The sequence below is a fragment of the Musa acuminata genome, chromosome BXJ1-6, assembly GCF_036884655.1.
Source record: "Musa acuminata AAA Group cultivar baxijiao chromosome BXJ1-6, Cavendish_Baxijiao_AAA, whole genome shotgun sequence".
Taxonomy (NCBI): Eukaryota; Viridiplantae; Streptophyta; class Magnoliopsida; order Zingiberales; family Musaceae; genus Musa; species Musa acuminata.
This window is the reverse complement of record NC_088332.1, coordinates 12,436,579-12,459,799: the sequence shown is the minus strand read 5'-3', so window position 1 is coordinate 12,459,799 and position 23,221 is coordinate 12,436,579. Positions and strand designations below refer to the sequence as shown.

Below are 23,221 nucleotides of genomic sequence, written 5' to 3'. Positions count from 1 at the left end.
CGGTATGTATGTGAGACGCAGGGAAGGCACAATCGTGCCGAAGGCGACCCCAGCACCGGCGTAGACCGACTTTTTAAGTGTCCTCCCCCTTCACAAGTTAGTAGCAGTGTCTCCCGCCACATAAAAGAGTCCATTGCGGACGAAACAACATCTCAGAAAGTCACCCGCTGATCAATAAACAACTTGTTTCTTCCGAAGCTCCAACCAGTTTAGCACGCCTAAATCAACGCAAGGAATACGCCTTTCTAGCCCTATTTTTCTTCCTCTCTCTCTCTCGAGGAAGACGAAACAATGTCATTGACTTCAAACCTGCATGACAAAGAATGCCTCTGAATAGTTATTGACAATAGCATCCTCCGGATTACGTGAACCCCACAACAAGAGGGTGAATAGCTCAAATTGTAGACGATGGGTACTCAAGCTGTCAATTTGTTCACCAGAACGTGGTGTGCGTTCCCTAGTGATCAAAGCATGAAGCAGGGAACTCAAAACCAGCTAACATAGCCCATAAAATAAAAGGATAACAATTCAATAATTAATCATTAGCAGAAAAAAAAGGCACAAGAAGCTCTATTAACAATTCCATAATCCCATACTCGTCACTTGTTACGCTACAAGTTCATCATCATCCGGATTTACGATCTACACATGATGTATACATTATCAACCCAAACATCCCTTTCATTTACAAGCAACAAAAGCTGCTTAGAAAAAGATATGCACAAGCAGTATTGCAATCTGTGCTAGCTTGAACTGCAGGAGAACAATGGCACGGTCGGCATTAGCAGGGCAACCAAGACACCACAAATCACCCATGGAAGGCATCAAACATGAGGACTGCACTGCAGAACCAAGTGGCCAATCTTTGGAGAGAAGAGAGGCATCCAAGGCAAGGTAAACAATTAGGACAAGCTGGTAACTAAGCAAGCAATTGTAACAATTAGGAGAAGCTGCTGCATCAAGCTGGTAACTAGTTGAATCACGAGATTTCAAGGTCAACAAAGGCTTGATGTGGAAATCAAACGAGATAGTTCTACAGTTCAGAAATAACACCAATATGTCTTATAGCAAATTAACAGAAAAGGGGGGAAAAGTTCATAACATAAATAGTAGATAAGAGTCGCCTTAGCTTGTTGGCTCACATATTTGTCCATACACCATTACTGAACCTTTCTCTTAAAAGAAAAAGGGTAGATATTACACAGATGAGCTCCAGCACAAGAGTACATTAATTTAGCTTAGATCAGTGAACGAAATCACCATCATTTCCACACTCTGGACCCATAACATCATATCATAAAGAAAAATTAAAAAAAATGGAATTACTAGTATATGTTACAAGATAGTATTTGAGTCAAAAATGAAAAGACAACCCTAGAAATTTGTCATAATTTCACCATTTGGTCATGCTGAATATATACCAAAACTATAACTTATATACTTGTATAGTTCTGAGCAGCAGTAAAAGCAAGACTTAGATTTTTTTTTTTTTGGGGGCACAAAAATGAAAATTTCCAGCTTGATTAAGTAAAAGCTCAAAACAACAAAATTGTTTAATTAAACACTGCACAGCTGTAAACAAGATTTTAGATATTTTCTTAACAAAATATTTTTGCACTATTGTTCCAATATTCTCTTCAAAGCAAATACTCATATGCATAGTTCACCAAAAAAGAAAGTGCTTTGCAACTTATCTAGGTTCTTGCCAACTAACTACTTTCACACACATTGTACAAGGGATACTGTAAACAGCATCCCTACTGCATGAAGCTCCCACCAATTCAGGATCTGTTGTGAATCAAGGCATCGAAAGCTTATTTGAAAATGTAACCATATTTGCTTCCTTGACACCAATTATCTTCCATATGACAGAAACCTATATTATCTTAATCACTGCAGTTCTGATGCCAAACAGTTACATGCTGTTATCTTTTAATTATTTCCACAAACAGCACCATGAATACTTTGTGGCTACAGATTAAAAAAAGGAATAAATTGGAAAATGTGCAACGAAGAACTTGCTGACCCACCATAGAAGTGCCAAGGGACAACTAAAAAGGACAATTGTAAAAGAAAAACCATGCCCTAATGCGACCCTTATCTACTAGCTAGACCAAATCAAACATGACCCAATTGTAATTCATCAAAACGCAAAAGTTCTCAATATTAAATCGATGTTAACTCCAATTCTGTTAAACATTTTTCCATCAATCGTCAAAAAATAAAAATATGAAGAAAATAAAAAGAAAAACCAAAAAGAGCACGACCATATTATTAAAATCTAAATATACCATGCCCTAACATGACCCAAATATTCTAGCTAGACCAAAAATTGCACATTACCCACTTGTAATCCATCAAAACACAAAAGATCTCAATACTATATCATCACTAACTCCAATTAAGTTAAACATTATTATATTATTTGTAAAAAAAATTAGCTCACATAAATTGCAAGACCCAAATTGAAAGTGTGCCAAGATAAGATATGCTTTTCTACAGAGTATTTATTTTCTAACCTCAAATTTTGTTGCCCTCAAAATCACTTAGCTAAGCCTTAGTTCCCAAAAGCTGATACAAGTGCAGTGGTGGCTGCAAATGACGATGAGTGTGGCAAGTTCTAACAGTACAAAGGTAGGAAGAAGTTTGGAAAACACCCATAAATAAACCTATGAATCAGGAAAATTTAAGTATTACAGAATTTTAAATTAACAATGAACAGTAATTATTACAGCTACTTTTTAAGATGTGTTTCCTCTTTTGTTCATTTTTTATTTCTTCCTTTCTCTTCTTTTCATTCTCTAATTATTCCTTTAGTTTGCTCTTCATTTTCTCATTGTCTTCCCCTTTTCTTTTTCCTTCTCTTCTTTTCTTTTACATGAAAAGAGAAATTCTTGGAATTCAAATCACTTACTTCATGGGAGTTAAATCTCTCACATCTTTCTCTTTCAGACTTGCACAGTTGAATCCCTGATCTCTTTTTGATGGCACATCATAATGGAACCTGCCCAACAGCAAAGCCTGATGACAGCAGCATTCCAGTGACAATGATTGACAGATCCATCAGCTTCTTTCCTAGCCACTTCTCTTCATCTTCTTCACAGAAGACCTGCAGCAATGTGATGTATGCCCACTGCCACTGCTCAGTAGTCTAGGATGGTAAGAATCACGATTTTAAATGTCTGTCAAAATTCCTAACCGTTTACACTTTGTCTCAATTCCAAAACAAGTACCCTAGGTGCATTACCATCCCCAGCTACTACGAACTATCCAAGCCCTTCAAGGCAACCCCCACATTCACCTAAAATAAAAATTGTAATGAAAGAAAACTATACGTACCAACTTCAAAATAAAAATTGGTCTTTGTATTATATTAATGGACTTGGAGTAAGAAAATTCAAAATGATTTTTGACATTGTCTTGCTCGGATTCAAAGCTTAAGGTCAAAGGAATATCAAGATCATGGTTCTAGATGCTGCTGAGACCAGTCCATATCAATCTATCAACAGAATTTCCTGCCAACTACCTTCAGAAGTGATGCATGGGTTTTCAAAGTCCCTAGAAAAGTTGCAACCAAATTATCCCAGCAAGAATATTACCACATGCAAATTAAAAAGATTGAAAGCAAACAAAGAATATGGATATCACTTCAAACTCGATTACCAAATCAAAAAAATGTGAATTTAACAAAATATCCTTTCACTTCTCAAGCAAATGCAAGAAGGAATCTGACAGCAGAAAACTCTCGGGCATAACAAACAGCTAATGGTTTTAAACTATGAGAAAATGAAGTCATGTATAGGCTTAGCAATAAAAATCCAAAATATGAAGTCATCAGGAACTACATAACAATACAAGGGTCTTACAATTAATTATTGGAAAAAAGGGCCCTGCTGATACATACGATTCTCATGCTGCACCATCATTGGCTCCTGATAATAATTATGATCGATAAGCATATATAGAGCACACTTGTATCTGAATTTTAATTTATCGTTCTTACCGTTGGCAAAATATATTCCAAAAGTCCTAGCAGAAAAAAGACTAAAGGTATATATACCTCTTAAAATAATCCTAATAAAGACCATTTAAGTTGGTGGTCGTTTGTCGAAGCACTTCAGAACTCCGGTCGAGACCATGAGATGCCACCTTGTGCAATTTATAAAAGGAGCACAATCAATTAAAAGTTATACAAAACCATGCAAACCAAATTATATCAACCAAAAACATTAAAAGAAACAGCAATGTCAAGGATTCAATTCATTCAATCGGTTGTTCAGATCCAAAATAATTTCACAAAAAAGACCATAGCATATTACTCACCAAATATGTAAGAGCAGCATAGCGCTCCTTGCTCAGATACAAAGGCTTCCCTCGGGACATGTCATGGTCCTGCATACAAGTGGTATAATATACATGTCAGAGACCACAGAACACTAAAATAAGACATGAGAGAAGGATCATCAATGTATAAATTGTCCAAACAACCATGACAAACAGACATTCATGAGGACCAGCTTGCTTGAGTTCAAAAATCCCCTGACATCGGCCAGTAGGCATGCCATAAATAATTACAGGTTATGATATACCCATAGTTTATGGCATGCTCTAGGTGTGTACCTTAGTAGCAGCGAACCAAAGCACTAGTATTGGAAACATGGGACAGCAAGCCTATCATAGGCAATACATGTGACTAGGGATTAGGGAAGAAAAAAACATCATTTCTTTTTTTTTCAAATGGCTCACAGAAAACCCTAATATGATACCTTCTAGAGCAGTATCGAGAAAATCATTATCCTTACACAGGACTCAGGAAAAAGGCTGAATAATTCCTTATTATGACTCCAAATTTAAAAAAGCCCAAACTAGTAGGGTAAGAAACAAACTACCAATAAGTTATATCAAAAAATAATGTGTGAGCAGTAATTGAGAACCTAATATGGCAATTTGATAGTAACCACCCTATTATAATTCAAGTTTTACCTGCTGACTTTTTTGAACTAAAACCATAAGAAAAACGAGATACAAAACAGCAGATATCTAGGTCAACAAGATTAACCAGCAAAGAGGAGCCACTAAGTTCAACCAAAAAACAGAATTCACTAAAAAAATTACTAGTATGCCACATCATGACCCAACCCAACAAACATACTAATCCCGTAACTTGGATATTACAAACCTTTTATCATGTTTCCCAACTTTATTAAACCAACTTTCATCATGTTTTCCAACTTTATTAAACCAACTTTCATCATGTTTCCCAACTTTATTAAACCCAAGTTACTAGTAGCCAGCTTGTCACATGTTGCATTCATCATTATTGTCTACTGTGGGACTTTGGAGGAGTCACAAACCACATGGCTTGGTTCTTAAAAGTCTAAGTACCATAAAATCATAGAACTCCAGAAGATTTTGTGACAAAGAACCAGTGCATGATCATAATCTCCTTCAAAGTCAACCCCTCACCTAGCCTGTCCATATTCTTCCTTGAATGCTACCTCTCCACATGTTTGTGTGTGCATGATATTTCTTGGTCACAACCAACATCTCTGCTTCTCCACCAACACACACAAACACCTTCAGCTAATATACTGGATAGTGCCAAGGTGTGAAGCATCTCTGTATGCCTTCTCTGCTCCGTCAATAAAATCATCTTTCCACCAAATACCACCTTGCATTAAATACCATCTCACATCCCCAGCTTCCAATACCCCACTAATGTACTCATCTTTCTCATCTCCAAACTCTCCAAACACCTCGGTTACCTGGTTGAGCATATTTACCCATTATTTAACCAGGAACATATGACTGACCACAAATTTGTGTATACTTTATGCATGGAGCAGCAATTACCAGTATGTATACTTCAGAAAATTTTCCAACCTCCCAGCAAGGTTTTGATTCCATAACAGCAATATTCCTAAGCTTGCTAATCATCTACTAATCAGACAAAAAAACTCTTCGACATCAACTTTGGAAATGAAATCCATTTTACTGAATTAGATTATGTATTATCATATATAATACATAATCCAAATACTGAATTACCATTAGAACAGAATACATAATCCATCATAAGTTGAGATAGCACTGCATTCTGTTAAATGATCACAGATTTTACAAGAATGCTGTGCAAAATATACATTTAATACACAATGCATTTTCTTCATAAATGATTCCTTACCCACTTAAAAACTTACAGATAATATCAAATTTTTTGATTTGTCACTCAACTATCTACATTTGGAATTGAAAAGCTTCAATCATTCCTCTGAAATGTTTGTACCTTTACAATTTTAGTTCCCGAATGTGTATATGACAGGATAAATTTATAAGCTGATACAAAAAATATTCAGAAAAGCAAAAGCAGCACAGCCCATAACATCAAACTGAGGACTTTCTTATCTGACCAAGTACTAGAGCAATAAAATATACCACAATTACCTCTTCACCAAAGGCATCCAAATAAAGAGATGGCCAGAGGGTCCGACGAGCTGACCTCTGCAATAAGATTGTGGTTTTCTGCAGATATGAATAAGGCAATGAAGCTAAATAAAATGTGACCTTTACCAAACACAAAGCAGAAAACAGTGTGATATACATACCCTGACCAGCAAGAATACACCAATACCAGCCCCACAGATCATTGCATGATTTAAGCATTTGCTTTGCCTAAAGGAGAATAACCAACTACTAAGGTGACAGCTTTCCTAAGATATGGAAAGTACAGAAATATACCAAACAAAACATGGTCAACCATAGATTATAAGTACATGAAGTTAAATAGTATTAAGGTACCTGCAGCAAGACTTCCGGTATAGCGAACATAATTTACCACAAAGCAAGCACAAAGCAGGTTCCTCTGGGACAGACTTGCAATTAGAGCATGGTAGCTTTATGTACCTGGTAAAAGATTACAATACTTTAGCAACTCTTGACAGCCTTACCCTTTATAAAAATAGACCTTTCACCATAAAACTGCCTGATATTTTGAAGTACACTAACTTTTTCAGTAGATCCTGATAGATGAGAGGAAGTTCCATCAGCTTAAAGGGAACAGCAGGAGATGAAGCTAAAACGCCTCTGTACTTACGAACTCCAAACTCATCACAGAAATGGTCACACCATCTCAAAGCCAAGGCATGCACAACCTCATTCTTGAGAACCAATTCCAATGAGCAAATCATAAACATGTCCTCCAATTCCCTTATATTATTGAGCTCTACTCTTAGTTGGCTATCACTATCCAATTGTACATCTTTTGAACAAAGATATGACCTTTCCCATGTGTGACTGTCATATGACAGGGACAATGTTGAAGAGTTTAGCAAATTCCAAAGTAGTGCACATCTACGAAGGTATGGAAATGTTAGTCTGCGTATCATATCCTTCGGATGGTAAAGGTGATCAATATAGCTGGAGACAAAATACTGTCTCACACGGTCGGATTCTGCCATTGTCCTGCAAACATCATTAAGAACGTTGCTGCCAAAACTTGATACATCAAAACTTTGATTGCCATAGCATGTAATCATAGCCTGCAAAAAATACAGATAAGGAATAAAAACATATTATACTGACAGTCAATATTCACAGGGTCAGGTATTGATACAAAGGGTTAAATATTAACAAAAAAATATTAGCATGACATTATACTACTTACATACCTGAACAATGCAAACAGCATAAAATAAATGCACAAGAGCAATGAAACATTCTCTTGAGGCTTTAAAAGGGGCTGGGAGGCAGAAAAGAACCCACATAAAAGAAGAAAAAGGATCATGAGCAAGAATAGGATCCGCAGCACGTTTCCAGAATTGTATGTCAGGAAAAGCTTCCCCATTGTCATAACATTCAAACGAGGAAGAAGTTGTGCCTGCAAGGGCATGATGAATAAAGGTGAGTTTCATAATTTCTTCTCTGAATTTAATATTCTCCCCACAGAGAGTCAAATCAAAAGCTGCATTTTTCGAACTGTCACTGCCAACTAATAACTCAAAGTACCAATTCATTATTACATTTCTTCATATTCAATATTCAAATGATATTAGTTCTTGCCTTAGCAAATATATACAGGTTTTCCTGTGAAGGTTTTTCCACATTATTATCATTACTCCAGAAATAACTAATATGGTTATCCAAGGTTGCTTGGAAAGATAATTATAATCCAGGAAACTTTCACCATGATTGCAAGAGTATGTCTACAATTTCACAACTGGAACTGGATTGACAATTTTATAACAATTCTGATGAATACAAATCAAGCAGTTACTTATAATTTCTCAGTTGCTCCCCTTTCAGATAGAAAAACTCTAAAACAAAAGAATCTTGTTCATGTTACATGAGAAATGAAACTGTACACAAAAACTTATTAACAAAACTATCAGAAATTTTGTCTTCTTATCGGACTACCAATTTTCATCTTATTCATCAATGAGTCAACTTTACACAAGATAGTCAAGTATAAAAAACAAAAAATATCAGCTTCCCAAGAATGTAAAGATCACTCATCTATTAAAGCACACTACTAAAAGGAGTAACTTCATCGACTTGTAAGGGATATTTAGAAAATCATTATATAGGAGAGAGATTGTTTTACAAATTGGATAATAGCTTAGCAACATGATAATACATTTAAGATATCCATATCCCATCTGATATTTATTTACAAGCTTTTTAAAAACTCAAAATGACACTAAATAATCAGTGTGCTACATATACTAAGGATAACATTATTTCTTATTGAACAGAACAAAAGGTGCAAGTCACTATCAATACCTTTTTGCTTATCTCCATTGGACAAGTAATTATCACCGGACACACCAGAACAAATAGACCCTGCTAGAAGTTGAAGACTGCTGAACCTCAAGAGAACTTCAAGACAATTAGAACTGCCAGCAGACTGAGCAACATGGACCAGAACTGACATTATATACCCACTAGAAGAGCGAAGTTCCTCAGTCAAAGATTCTAAGCAAGATTGAGATCCAAGTGAATTTGTGTTCAACTTTGCCCGGGCAGCAATTTCTGTAGCTGTAACTGAGTACCTAAGTGTGTCCCATAGAATTAAGGATCGACTGAGCCAACCAGGGGCTGACAAACTACTGTAACTGTGAGAATAATACAGCATATACAATTTTCTGAGGGAAGGCTCTAAAACTGAATTCATGGTCTCATTAATTTTTCCAGACAAAACCTTTAGATTTCTGCACTGTCCAACAATTTTTGCTGTATTTTGAAGAAGAGATGATGCAAGAACAATGTGTAAGTTGCTACAGTTCATATCTGATGAGGTTGAAGGAACGTCATTTGGCATTGAACTGCTGAAGGCTGATTCTTTTGTCGTTGAAAGTTTATTGGAGAAACCAGTGCATGCTGGGAGGATGGCGTTCGCAAATCTCCGGCATACTGGACAAAGTAACTCTCCCTGAAGTCAAAAAAGACGAAGTAACAAAATTCATCTAAAGATAGTAAGAAAAACGTCAACGTAACTAAACAATTTAAAGAAAGTACAATAACAAGAATATGACAAAAAGATTTACCAGGTCAGGATCCACAATATGACTTCCTTCAAAGCCAAGATTCCCAATGTATCTGAAATTACAAGAGATAACCAAACACATGAAATTAACTTTCACTTCATGAAAGAAGATAAATGAAAAGTTATAATGTTGGTATCTTATCGAAAGAGTATTTCATAATCCTATAACATCTGGGTTTTTTTTTTTTGTGAATGAACTATGCCTGTCATATTCACAATCAATTAAATTTGGTAATCTAAACACCTTCTCTAAATATTTATTGCTTCACAAACTTAATAACAAACAAAATTGTTTTTTCGGAGACACAGATTTTGTCATAGAAATATATTTAAACAGAACTAGGGTACTATTATGTGACTTTAGGGTAAAGAAGAGTGAACTATAAGGTCATGAAATTTAAATAACAATTTATTGACGAGATAGCAAAACTATCTTTACTGGATATATGTTGCATGATACGATACCGTAATATCAAGTTACAAGTACAATATAATCACAAATCAAGGAAAAGGCAAAACAAAACAAAAAAGCACTTCAATTAAACTGAAGACCATAGAAGCTAAGCTTTCCTCACCATATAAGACACAAACAGATAGGGAAGAGTGGCAAATAATCCAAACTAAAATTCATGCTGATCTGATAGTAATTAGAAGCCACCAGTTGTTATGATGCATTCATCACAATCTAACTCCAAGGACTCATAATTTCTATGACGATGCCAATGAAACTAAAACTATTCAGCAATTTAATGAATTTCAGAATAATTTGAGATACATGCTGTCTCCTTGGATTTAGTATGCACTAAAATTATTTTTTTTATTCTAGACTACCATTAACCATTCTTTTCCAGCCTATGGAACGTCCACTGACAATATTAATACTTAGGAAAAAAAAGAAGATAATTTTCATTCCAATATTGAACTTGAAAATAATTGCTAAAAAGTATCTGGGCTTTCCTTTCTGTAAATACATTTTATCTAAGGATCCAAATCTGTTAAATCAGTTAAGGAGTCTCTGAAAATCATAATAGGCTAGCTATGAGACAAAACAAATTCAAACCAACCACAAAAGTAGCTATAGATTATATCAGATAACCTCCATTAGCTCTATAACCAAACACAATAAAAGTAAGAGGTACTTAAATGATGATTGACAATATAATTCATAATACAGTATAATGAGTGCTACTGTCATACATAGTAAAAGCTTTCGAATAATAGTGAGGAAATCATAATAATTCGAATGCCCTTTTACCTTCAAAAGTTGGTTTGATTTACTTGTCTAGCTCAGTATGCTAAACACTCTGTCTACTTAGACCTCAAAATAGAGGGACATTAACACAAGGATTACAGCTTACATAAGTAAAGAGTTGCTGCACTTCTACCAGAAGATATATAAAAAATTTCAACTGCTGACTTCAAGAGGATAAAGAACTTTGAATCCATGAGCAGAGAAAAGCTTGTTTTACATCTAATCGCCACATGCAGTAAGCTACATCTTGGACCACTAATACACAAGAAGGTGCATGCACTTGCATGTAACATGCACCAATGTCTTGCAATAGTGCATTAGCATACATAGCACCCTGAAATAGCACCTTAGCATGCACCAAATGTGATGTGGGTACCACCAACCAATTGTGTAACTTCCACAGCAATCATTTACAGAAAATGTCAGCGCTACAAATCAAATTTGAATCTGTGCATGATATTTTTACAGAAACTTATGATGATCGAGCTTGTTCACTTTTGTCTGTTCTTTTTTATTATTATTTTCATTGATCTGCCCACAAGTGTTTCTCATGATCCTAGTCCTCTTGGTAGATGGACAAATATAAATTACATGAAGGACTTCCATGGAATAGATTAATGTGTCCTCAAATAGAATGTTCAGTATTGCAGTTGTCAACTATTGACTAGTTCGACTTATAAATACCAGAAGGAAACTAAATGACAAAGGATGGCATGGATTATGGCCATAGCCATTGTAAAAAAAACAAGGATGTTAGCTTCTAGACTGTCTTCCCGTAATAAGTTCATCATGATATTTGATACATTACCAGATTCCGCTGTTAAAATTCCTACCATTAACTGATCACTAATACATCAACAGCTAGAAAATGAGACCTGTGAGATCAAGAAGAGAAAGTGCTATTTCTTTGTTGCATTTAGTAAAACATTCAGGAACATACGTAGTTACGTACACCCTTGAGTATGAGATCTTACAATGTATTTTCTGTTTTTACTATAGAGAAGTCAACCATATAAAAATTCTAGTATTGAAAATCAACAATAAATTTAAGATTATGTGAAAATTAGAAAGCATCATCTATATTTGGCATAAATTTTCTGTAACTTTATTTAGCAAAATTATATAACCTTATATTTTTTCCCTCCTCAAGAGTGTAAAATTAGTTATTGAAAAAAATGGATATTTTCTATTTGTATTATCAACAGCCTGCACGATTCAAGGATCTGAATTATAAAAAATACAATATCATATGCCGACAAGATCCAGGGTCTATTTGCATCACATACCTTTGCTTCAAAGACACCTGATATCTATCATGGCATTCCCGATGCACAGCATGCCCACAAGAAGAAATATGAATTCCATCACAATCACTTGGACCAAATCCACTAATCGTAGTACTTGAAGCAGTTGACCTTGATGCTAAATTCACAATGCGTTGAGGGCCAAAAATGAAAGAGTGATTTTGTTTGGACTCTCTTGATAGACTTAAAACATACTCGCCAAGCGCAAAAAATTCTGCAATGCTTCCTTTTCTTGAACCCAATACAGCATCCTTGGTTAAATATTTCTTTTCAGCATCCAGAGTATCTAAAATAGATTTAGAATTGTGCATATCCCTTATAATAGACCGGTAAATATCATCCTCCATACTCTCAAGGGATGCACTAAGTTCTGTGTCAGTACCAGGAAAGACATCAAGTGGTTGAATGTTTCTAAAAGCAGGCAGTTGTTCATTCAGAAAGACCAAAGACCTATCAACTTCTGCAGGTTCCATGTCAAAGGGGAATTCAACACCTACATTCTGAATTGACTGCACTATATTTTTTGAATCAGATCCACCTGGACCATTTGATCCTTCTATACCAGTTGAAGGAATTTCGTTTTGCTGGCCGACATCTTCCCAGGACAGAGGAGCTCTCTCAACAAAAGTTGTAAGACAGGATTTCTGGTTATAACAAAATATGCCAATGATTAAAATTAACAATCAGAAAGGTAAATACACAACTAAAATATCAGCAAGCCAAACGGCTCACAACTCATCGATTGTAAAACAGAACAAACAAGAAAAAAAACAAATAATACTAAACAAATTTTAATAGATAATTTTATGATTTTTATCAATTTTTAAGCATACTTTGAAAACCAACTTTATGGACAAAAAAATTCACAAATGCACGGGAAGGAGTATATCTTAACCTGGAGAAGAATCAGGAAACACAAAGGACTTTGGGAGTGTGGATCTCGACAAAAAGAGCAAACAATTGCTGATTCCTCAGAAACATTGTCCTCGTGGTCTAACTTTTCCTCTTTGGATATCGAGCCATCTGCCTCACTGTTAGGTGTTGACTTCAAACTGGCCATGAATCTTGATTGTTCAGCTCTCATTTTTTCCTTCAATGTATCCAGAAAGCAAAAGAAAAATGTTACTTATCGCAAAACTGTTCAACCAAAACCCTAAACATTTCAGTTAAAATGACAGCAACATGTTTTATCAAGCCTACGAGCCATGTTCATGAATAGCTATGACAATATGTACTAAGCAATGTCCGATCCTTTGTACACTTCGACAAAACAACTGCCAAGAAATAGCTATGGAGATTCTAGTGCCTAACAAGTGGTGAATAATTACCATAAGCTAGTCATGAATTTTATCAAATGTTTATTTAGGGCCATAACATACTAATGTTACACATCCATAACAGGGCCACTTTTGCATTCTGCAACTTTACACACTCCAGTAATATCTCAGATAACCAGAAAAGTGGAACCTCATGAAGCTCATTCACATATAATAGTTAAAATAAACAGACTGGACTAGTTCCAAGCCAAAGCATGGAGTGACATCAAAAACTCTAAAGGTCATATATATTCCTATCAACCGAAAACAATGACACCAAATGCATATTTACAGCTCGTTCTCTATTCTTCCATTTATGTGTGATGGAAGACTGCAGTCACATTATCCAGGAAATCATTTCCCTCCACCAGATAATAATGGCACAAAGCTAGTAGGAAGTGTATTTATTTCCTGCAAATTTGTAATTTGAAAGCTTTTTTGGCTCCACTCCAAGGGAATTTTATAGTAGATTAATTGACACAGCTCTAACATCTATAAAAGAACTCAAAGAAAGGTAAAGTTTATTTATCGTTATTATGAAGTAAAATGAACATTGCAAGTTAAAAAATATGCCCAAGCATAATTTCCTGGTTGCCATTATATTAATGCTTAACCAATATCTTTATCGGTATGTTATGCCAAGTCCTAGCTTAACTCTGATGAACAATTAGGGCTTCATCCATAAGGGCCTTGTCATCCAGAGGTCTGCAATGAACAATTGATGATTGAAGCTAAACATAGCACCTGCAAAAAGCCCATCCTCACCTTCATCATTGCCCCCTTTATTTCTTTTTATCATTTCCCATGTCCATCTTATACACCACTTCCAACTAAATGCATAATGATAGGATATGACATTATGACCCTCCTACCACTGCATCTGAGGAAAAAGGACGTAGCCACAGAATTAAGCCATTATTTAGTACATGAAAATGAAAAGAACGTCCTAGCATGAGCCCTTAGATCGCATTGTAAATATAGCCAGTCAAAAGATACTGTAGACAAAAGTTTCCCATTTATAGTAACCACTTTATCATTTAAATTTCCACCAAAAGAGATATCTAAAACTCTCCAAAAACATATCATAACAGATCATCAGCCTGTCTAACCTTTTCTACAACTTATGAGGACTATTAGACACAAATAAACTCATTATTAAAAATAACGACAAAAATCAATATGAAAATTACTAGAAAATAATTTAAAAAAAACAGAATCTGCCGTTCAAACAGAAAATTAGTTCGAAGTTCATCTAAAATAGTCTTTAGCTGCCATCATTGAAATTGTAGTCGTTGAACATCATATGGACCATTTTCCTTGATCAATCCTGGCTCTGTAAAGAGAGTCAGCTTGTCTGCAGCTTGGTAGAGTAGGACCAAGTTTAACCATTGCTTCCTACAGTTTAGTGGCCTTCATTTTCTTCACATGTTGATATAACGAGGCACCCGAGTTATCAAAGTAAATCATTGTGATGTGTATTTGTTATGATGGGAAAATAAAAACCTTCATGACTTTTTGATCCCTTGACAATAGCTCTATTTTAGTCCCCAATCTTTCAATCTTTTCACCCTATAAACTTCCTAATATAGCTACTAGAAATGATGATGAAATTCAATTTGCAAGTCACTAGAAAATAGAAATTTTCTAATTCAATTTTGTTCCAATTAAATCACTTGGAAGTTCTTCTAAAATCAATGTCTCGATGTCAACACGGATACAAGAGTCATTAAACATCATCTGACCATCATCTCACTCAATAATAGCCTAGGCTAGAAGTGGTGGTCAAGGATCTGGCTGCTGCACGGCACATTTTATATTTCATAAGGACCAGAATTACCTCCCTTACTGATAAATATTTCAAGTTATTTAACACGCATCTCCAGTCATAAAATTGATGGTACAAAGTCATTTCATGACAGGTGAATATAACACAATGGAGGCACAGCAAGGGAAGACATAAATCACCCAGACATCAACGAAAGATGCTACATCATGAAGCTGAATAGAAGAAAATTTTCATGTTGCCCAAACCTGAATGTTGAAGCTTATGACTTTGATTGTTAACATATTTCCTGGATGTGTATAATCCAAGAATTGTCCCAGGCTCCCAGCACTCATACATGAGTGGCTAAGTGCTTGACCTGCCAGGCAGATCTGGTGTGATGCCACAACACATGATGCACTATATATGGGTAACATCTGTGAGCATATCGAACCCAGTACCATCATGACTAGCACAAACAGATTCCTTATTAAATTCACCCGACATCATAAATATCAAAATAACTTTTAAACATGATGCAAAAATAAGGTATACTCTTGTGCTGATAGTAAGATGTCATTGAGCCATTTAACTGATACAAGTGTCAGTAGATACATAAGCTACTTCATATTAATACTTGTTTATAAAGTCCAATTCAATCAATGTTTTCTGCACCAAACAGATCATACATAGCAGATATTACAATTCCTTACGATCATAGTGGAAACTTAAGTTCACAAAGACAGAACAGAGTTAAGAAAATAACAGTCTAAAATAACTAGCAGGAAAGACCACAAAATCTTACCATTATAGCGGCCTGTCGCTCTCGGGCTTTTGCCCGCCGCTCTTCAGCGTCAGAAGCTGATGCTGACCTCTCTGGAGCATCTTCTGCAGGCTGCTTACGCATATGATAGACCACTTCTGGTGCTATTCTTTGAAGCATAACCAAGCAATCGATGTTCAGTTCAGCAATTTTCTTCACTAATGTCTCGACGAGTAATGAAATGTTACAATGCCTCGTCTCAGAATAATGACTGTCACTTTCTTTCTTGTATTTCCTCATCAGTAAAACTAGCAAGGATAACATGCTTTGGTTTTTGCACAATGCTGATTCACCATGTGCAGCTATGTCAAGTTGTTCAGTAGCATGAGCCAGTATAGGAGGTAAATCTTCCACATAATGTGAAACTTCCATGAATGAGTGGTCAGGATGTGACAAATCAATACCAGAACCATAATTAGTACTACGTGTTTGACTCTGTGAGCCACAAATATCTAAAGCAAGAGAAAGTAAGTGTAAAGCTGTTATAAGAACTCCATCAGGAGCACGAGATGCAAGTGAAACATCCACAAATGCAGCATAAAAGAAAACTGCACGGACAATTTTGAGGACTGCTTTTGATGTAGCTATTCTAGAAATTGTTTTCAAGGGAATATAAATGTTCGTCCATTGTGGCAACTGGACGTTTCGAGCAGAGACTTTACAGAACTGAAAATATCTCTCCTCTGCCACTTGCAAGTCCCTATAATTCCAGCGAGGGTGATACAGGTCCAACTCTTTCCAGTAAGCTTTTCGAAGAGAATATTTACCCTGAAATTCAATAATCATCAGTTAAGTTTATTGATTGAGACGAAGTTTCAAGAAATCTGAAGCATAGTATGTTATGGACCATAACCTGCTTCATGCCAGATGGATTCGAATATGTGGCAAGCATATCCAGAACATTTTGAAGTTGATCACTGTTTGAAAGATCACGAGGAAGAGCCTTCACCAGATGGCTACGGGTGGCATCACCAACAGTGAGTTTATAAACTAATTCTCTCTTCAAATTATCAACAGAAGAAAGGCCAGAAAACCGGCGCTCTTTGACAACCTGTATGATAAGAGTAAGCATCTCTTGCACCAGAACTGCCTCATACCTGTGGATAATGTGTTTTTTCAGTATGCATATGAGTAATAAAATAAAAAACAATTGCAAATTTAATCCTATTCGTATAAATAGACAGCAACAGTATGACTGAGATTGAAGTCGAAGGTCACAATTAATCAAGATGATTAATCAAAAAGATGATTGTTTGGCTCCATTAGTATGTGTAATTCTGTTCCACAATCAAAAGTTGAAGCTCAATCAAATAGTGAACTGCCAAGCATGTATATGAAAAGTATCCGCATATGTAGCTATGTCCACAATCAAAAGTTGAAGCTCAATCAAAGAGTGGACTGCCAAGCATGTATACAAAAACCAGCCATAATTCCAAAACTACCTCTTTCTCTAAAGGAGATTCTTAAGTTTATATAAATAATGATGTCAAAGTAAACAACAGAATAGGTTTTTCCCAGCTCTACCTACAAACCAATGAAAAAGGGGACATTAACCTAAGGTAGAAAAAGGGGACATTAATCTAAGGTAGAAAATAATGACAGAACTTTGTAGGTTCCCACAGGGATCACTTTTCAATCAAATAGTTTCCAGAAATCCATTTTTGGATACTCAAAATTAAGATATATGAAAATGGCTTATCTGACAAATACTCATTAGCAAGCTTATGAAGGATCCACCATGCGGCATGTTAAATGTCAAATGTAGTGATTTTGCAATCCAAGCTGAAACAAGACTGTACAACCTTATGATGTGACAAAAACTCAAGAACTTTTCAATCACCATCACTAGTGGTCATGACTGAAAGCCAAAACTAGAAAGAAAAAAAAAAGACAGCAACCGACCAACACATTCATATTTGTTCATCAAACTTGTGCAGTCTATGTGCAGTCTATGCTGACCCTAGATTCAATCGTTCATCCTGCAAATCCTCCAGAGGTCACCAGTATTGACTAGCCAAACTCACAAGACAAGTTCTCTCAAAAACTCTTGGCTCCTCAAAAGTAAGAGTTTTCCATGCAATCAAGTCACTCATGACTCATCAACATCTTATTCTTGCATTTTGGCATATCCTATTAATTTTAACAATGACAAGTGCTCAAACATACCGTTTGCTTTTTCCCCTTTCTTCTAAACAACACTGCAAATATTATACCCAATGACATGGGATTACCCTGTCAATGGGATACCAGCTAGGAACAGATATGACATCTCACAAACACTTCGATCATGACCTTTTAAGGTGCACATATAGTACCCATGCCATGCGACCTTATATCCACAGACACACACAAACACAACCCAGCACCTTGCTGAAATCATGGCAATGATTAAGGCCAAAGTAACTACGGTTGCATTATACCCATAACATTTTTGGTTCGCAGCAACAACTAAAAAGGCAAAATTATATGTTTTGCATGCATCCAAAATTATAAAAGAAACTATTGCCTTGAACTTAATATAAAAAAATAAAAAAAATGTTAGAAGTATCCAAAGTACTGGAAAAGGTCATTTATCTCACTTTGAAAAAATGCAAGAAACAAAGGAAACTTACTCATTGCACTCTGAAAGACTCAAAGATGTATAATTTACTAATCCAAATCTTTCTTGAATTCTCTCGACAAACAATTCTGGTGGAGCTAATGCAGCACAGCATTGCAGCAAGAAAAGATCAGATTCTAGCCCTTGATTAAACCTGGATAAAACAAGTGAAAGAATTGAGATCAACAAGTATAGGTACTATGTTATAATTTCATGTGTTCTTTTTTAATATGAACTAACCACTGGACAGCACGATAAAACTCAGAGTTAAATATGGCTGCATCACCATTCCTGCGCCACATGCCAGCACGTACTTGGGCACAAAACACACGTAACCGAAGAGGATGCTCCATCAGAAAGGCCGAAAATCCACAAGGTTGTAAGCCTTTCAAAACTTGCCCAAAAAACTCATGACCCCATGCTGATGAAGGAAGTGATAAGCCACTACTTGCCTTCTCTGGCTTTTCAATCTCATTGTGACAATATTCCATCGCTTTTCGCAATATTAATGAAAGCAAACGATGTAAAGGAATGTGAAATGATATTTCCTGTGAACTAACATCATAAACTATGTCAGGCCAATCGGCAATATTTAACATACCAAATGCTTCTGATTCAGCACCAGAATCTACCTCCACGATACTATCATCTGATATCCTACTTGAAGTTGTATGTTCAAGGCATCCGTCGGTGTCCATTAAATCAGAGACCTCATGGTGCTCACCAGAAGGAAGTGACTGATGCTTATCTACTCCCTGCCTAGACACAGACAACCCAAAAATTTTGCTACTATTCGCACCCTTTTTTGACTTGAATAATTTCTTTCTAAAACAACTAAGACTACTGTAGTTCATATCATCAACAAAGAGTGATATGTTCCTTGCATGGCAGAACCAGTCATCAATTGCTTTAAGGCACTCGAAAATCAACCAAATAGCAGGTGATGGAACAGATAGGTGGTCAACACCACCGTACTTCACATCACTATGTTGGGATGAGCCATCCAATCCACTGCTTGTTCTATTTATACTGCAAGCAGAGCTGTCTTGTGAAATTCTGCCTACTTTTGAATGACGATAACCTTCGTTATCATCTAACCATTCAGAATCTGGGCAAGAAAAAGAAGTGATCTTCCTTTCTTTGGTTTCGAAAGCAGAAAATGCTCCTTGCACCAAAAGATTATGAACTTTGCTTAGGAAATGTCCCAGCACGAAAGGTGCAGAAAGATACTCATGTTCTTCTTCAATAGGGGTAGTTGTTACTCTCTTTTGGGGATCCATGCCTTGCACAAGAGATAAAAGCTTCAGCCAAGCTCTTGAAATATCAGGTCTCTCATGAGTTATGTATGCAAGAACCTCTTTGTGACTCAGGACAAATCGTGTGTCTTCCACCAAACGAATTATTGTCTCATAGAGATGTTCCCACTTCCTTACCTGCAAAAGTGCTGAGATCTTACCCTGATGTACCATGTAATCATGAAACCACTTAAAAGTCAAAAGAACAAAGGACATAAATAAGACCAAATAAATAAGACCAAAGGACTTCCCTAACAGCAAATGCACTCAAAAATAGGATGCTGAAGCTTCACAAGGGACTGCTTCAGAAAGAAACAAGAGAAAGATTGCTAATTGAAGTAGTAGCACGGGTGCTGTGGTTGAACACATCAGTTCTTACCTGTAATTGACCGTCTTCCTGAATGCAAAAAAGGAACAGGTCCTTCAAGCATCCCAAAAGTACACCCAGCAGGTTCACCTCTCGTACAAGTCGTGGTGTCAACGTAGGCACAGTGAACAATTGCACAGAGAATGTTGATAGTAGCGAATACTTCTCAAATGCTTTAACAGTCCACTCTTTGATAATTTCACTTACAGAAACAGGATAATATCTCGTAAAAGCTTTAGCAAACTCATATTTAAAAACAGGCTCCCCAAGCAATTTTAGAAGTAATTCATGTAGCTTCTTCACAACGTTCTTGTGCAAGAACCTCTCTGCCCTCACAAGAACATCGAGCAAATCGGTACACTCAAACATTTTCTTTGATATGAAACTAAGAAGGCTTTCGCTACATTTGCAGAAGTCCAGCAACATCTCAATAACTGCAGAAGATAACCTATTCCCCATCCCTGCAGACACATCAGTTTTGTTATGTTCCCTTGGATTCCTCTGGTTTTCAGCGAGTATTAATTTGTCCTTCCAGAGTACGAGAAGAACATCTAGAACAGGCCTGATGGAATTTGCCAACTCTTCTGGTAAAGGTTGCATCTGCTCAGTTCCTTTGTGCTTGGAACAGAATCCTTCACGTTTCCAGGCTGTCACATCTCCGCAGTCACAGCATCCGCCACCTGTATACATAATTGAGTAATCATGATCCTTGTGATTGCCATTCTGGAAACATGGAACGCATATAGCACAGGTTGGATCATGCTCGCATGTGCGGCAGCGATAGGCCAAGTCATTCTGACCCCAAACGGCTCCACACACAGCACGCTGACCAACAGCTTCTGATGCCAAATTCTCAAGAGATGATTGTGGTTCAGCTTCGAACATCAACCACCCTAGCCACGACATACTCTCACAAAACAGATCCTCAGTGTTGCCACTGCTGGACACATCTGATGAGATTCGCAGCTCCGACAAATCATCTTCGGTTGGTAAGATGGAAGAGACCAACACGGGATACATAGGTTTGTTTTCCTTGAGATATGATATAAGCCCCATTTGAGACTGCTCTAACACCTCGGAGGGAACACCATTGGTGATAAGTCTCTGAAAAAAGAAACAAATGAATAGGGTATAGACATGTAAGCCACAATGTGTGGAGATTCTTCATCCACTTCAAAATGTATGTACCAAAGGACCAGGATTGTTAATCATGGACTAAGAACAGAAGAAAAGTAACAATAATATGGTATTTCTCTTCTACACATCCACGCATGTCTCGTTTTTAGTCCTTGCTGTCCGATCAGAAATCAAACAAAGATAAATCACCACAACGTTCAAGAAATGAACGAGGGTTGATGAAATCATACCTGGACGATGCGATCTCTCGGAGACAACACGGTGTCCCGCGGCGAATCGAGCTCCATGCCGGCCATGACGCGAAGCCAATCGGCGCAACTCCAGGGGCTCGATCGGGAGCTTCCCCGCCCCAGGGTTGCGGAGGTGAGACGACGCCGACAAATGAAGACGAAAGAAAGAAGGCAGGAAGGAGAGATCGAGAGTCCACGACGATCTCACGAGAAACCCTAATCCTTCCGCTCTTCGCCCCCCTTCGTTTCTCCCTTCCCTTCTGATGGGGTTATCGGTGGCGTCGAGAATCCAAACAAACGACCTCTCTCGGGTAGCGGTGTTTTTGCTTTTGTACTGGTTTATTTTTGTTGAATCGTTTTTAGGGAGAGGCGGTGTGGGGCGGGGGTAAAAGTCGGCAGAGTACGGTTTGTGCTGCTGTCTCGAACCGTCTCTTCCGAGCCGTGATAAGACTTCACCACCCTCTTCTCTAATAAACACACAATCTAACCCATCCCCCGCATGGAGGTCCACAACCACCACCGCCAGGTTTGCGGTGGGTCCCGTTATGAACGATAGAGATGATATAGATGCAGATGCAGATGCAAATGTAGATTTAATAAATTTAATAATTAAAAATAATAATTTTGAGAAGTTATACTTGGAATATCTATCGTCTTAGTTAGTCGTGTGTAGATTTAATAAATTCAATAATTAAAAATAATAATTTTGATAAATTATACTTAGAATATCGTCGTTAGTTAATCACGTGTAGATTTAATAAATTTAATAATTAATAATAATAATTTTGAGAAGTTATACTTAGAATATCATCGTTAGTTAGTCGTATGTAGATTTAATAAATTTAATAATTAAAAATAATATTTTTGAAAAGTTATACTTAGAATATCGTTGTTTTAAAAAATTTCCTTAGTGTGTTTTTTTTTTAAATGATTATTTAAAAAAATTTGAGAATTTTTTATAGAATATCCTCATTTCCAAATATTTTCATCTAACACACTTTCTTTCATAAAAAGATAAGTTTTTCGTATTTTTATCGCACTTGTCACTTTAGCTCATGACTATCTCCACATGTAAATCTCTTGTCATCTTCATGTGTAGCCCTCATCCCTTCTACCCCTTACTAGCTACTCTCATTCCTCTCATCATTCACCTCCATTTATACCTCATGCCTCATCGACTATCGTTATCATTGTCTCTCCTCCCATCTTTAACATGCTCTAATTTCATCTTGACATGATGGTAATATTTGTGAATAAGATATCAAGACTTTGTTTTTCACAATAACTGAAGAGGGTAGATGAAAATCATTGAGAGCTACTAAGAGCAGAGTAGGAGAAGGGGAGGAGACAATAAACATCGGGGAAAGACGAACGACAAATGAAAGAGGTGATAATGATATTGAGGTAGAGGCAATATTAATGCGACAGAAGCAATAGTAAAATCATCTTTTAAAAAATAAGTGACGTTCTACTAAATTTTTTGAAAATGAGAATACTCCGTGAAATTTTCTTAAAATTAGAAACTCCTATTCTAAGAATTTACCGAGAAATATTATTTTACCTAAAAGACCGATGATAACATAGATAGGAAATCG

The 23,221-nt window shown here is 36.5% G+C and overlaps 1 protein-coding gene across 10 annotated transcripts; it reads right to left on the bottom strand.

Annotated features, from left to right (window-relative positions):
• Positions 1–542: 542 nt before the first annotated feature.
• LOC135583800 (E3 ubiquitin-protein ligase PRT6-like) lies at positions 543–21,985 on the bottom strand. 10 transcript variants are annotated; one of them, XR_010514240.1, is made up of 20 exons: positions 21,627–21,985; positions 20,272–21,363; positions 18,838–20,030; positions 18,611–18,751; positions 16,852–17,095; positions 15,981–16,766; positions 12,993–13,187; positions 12,080–12,741; positions 9,543–9,594; positions 8,779–9,427; positions 7,668–7,876; positions 7,006–7,538; positions 6,799–6,903; positions 6,606–6,672; positions 6,445–6,522; positions 4,324–4,392; positions 4,061–4,149; positions 3,867–3,932; positions 2,520–3,109; positions 543–863 (listed from the first exon to the last, which is right to left on the bottom strand). XR_010514240.1 is itself a non-coding variant. In XM_065187387.1 (18 exons), exons 1-17 carry the CDS (start codon positions 21,690–21,692, stop codon positions 4,075–4,077), a joined length of 6,216 nt encoding a protein of 2,071 aa, XP_065043459.1. In that variant the 5' UTR covers positions 21,693–21,985; the 3' UTR covers positions 543–3,109; positions 4,061–4,074. The 10 variants fall into 10 exon arrangements, 1 of the variants encoding a protein (XP_065043459.1); XR_010514241.1 differs by having other exon boundaries at positions 543–842; XR_010514239.1 differs by having other exon boundaries at positions 543–2,669; positions 2,915–3,109.
• Between the last annotated feature and the right edge of the window lie 1,236 nt (positions 21,986–23,221).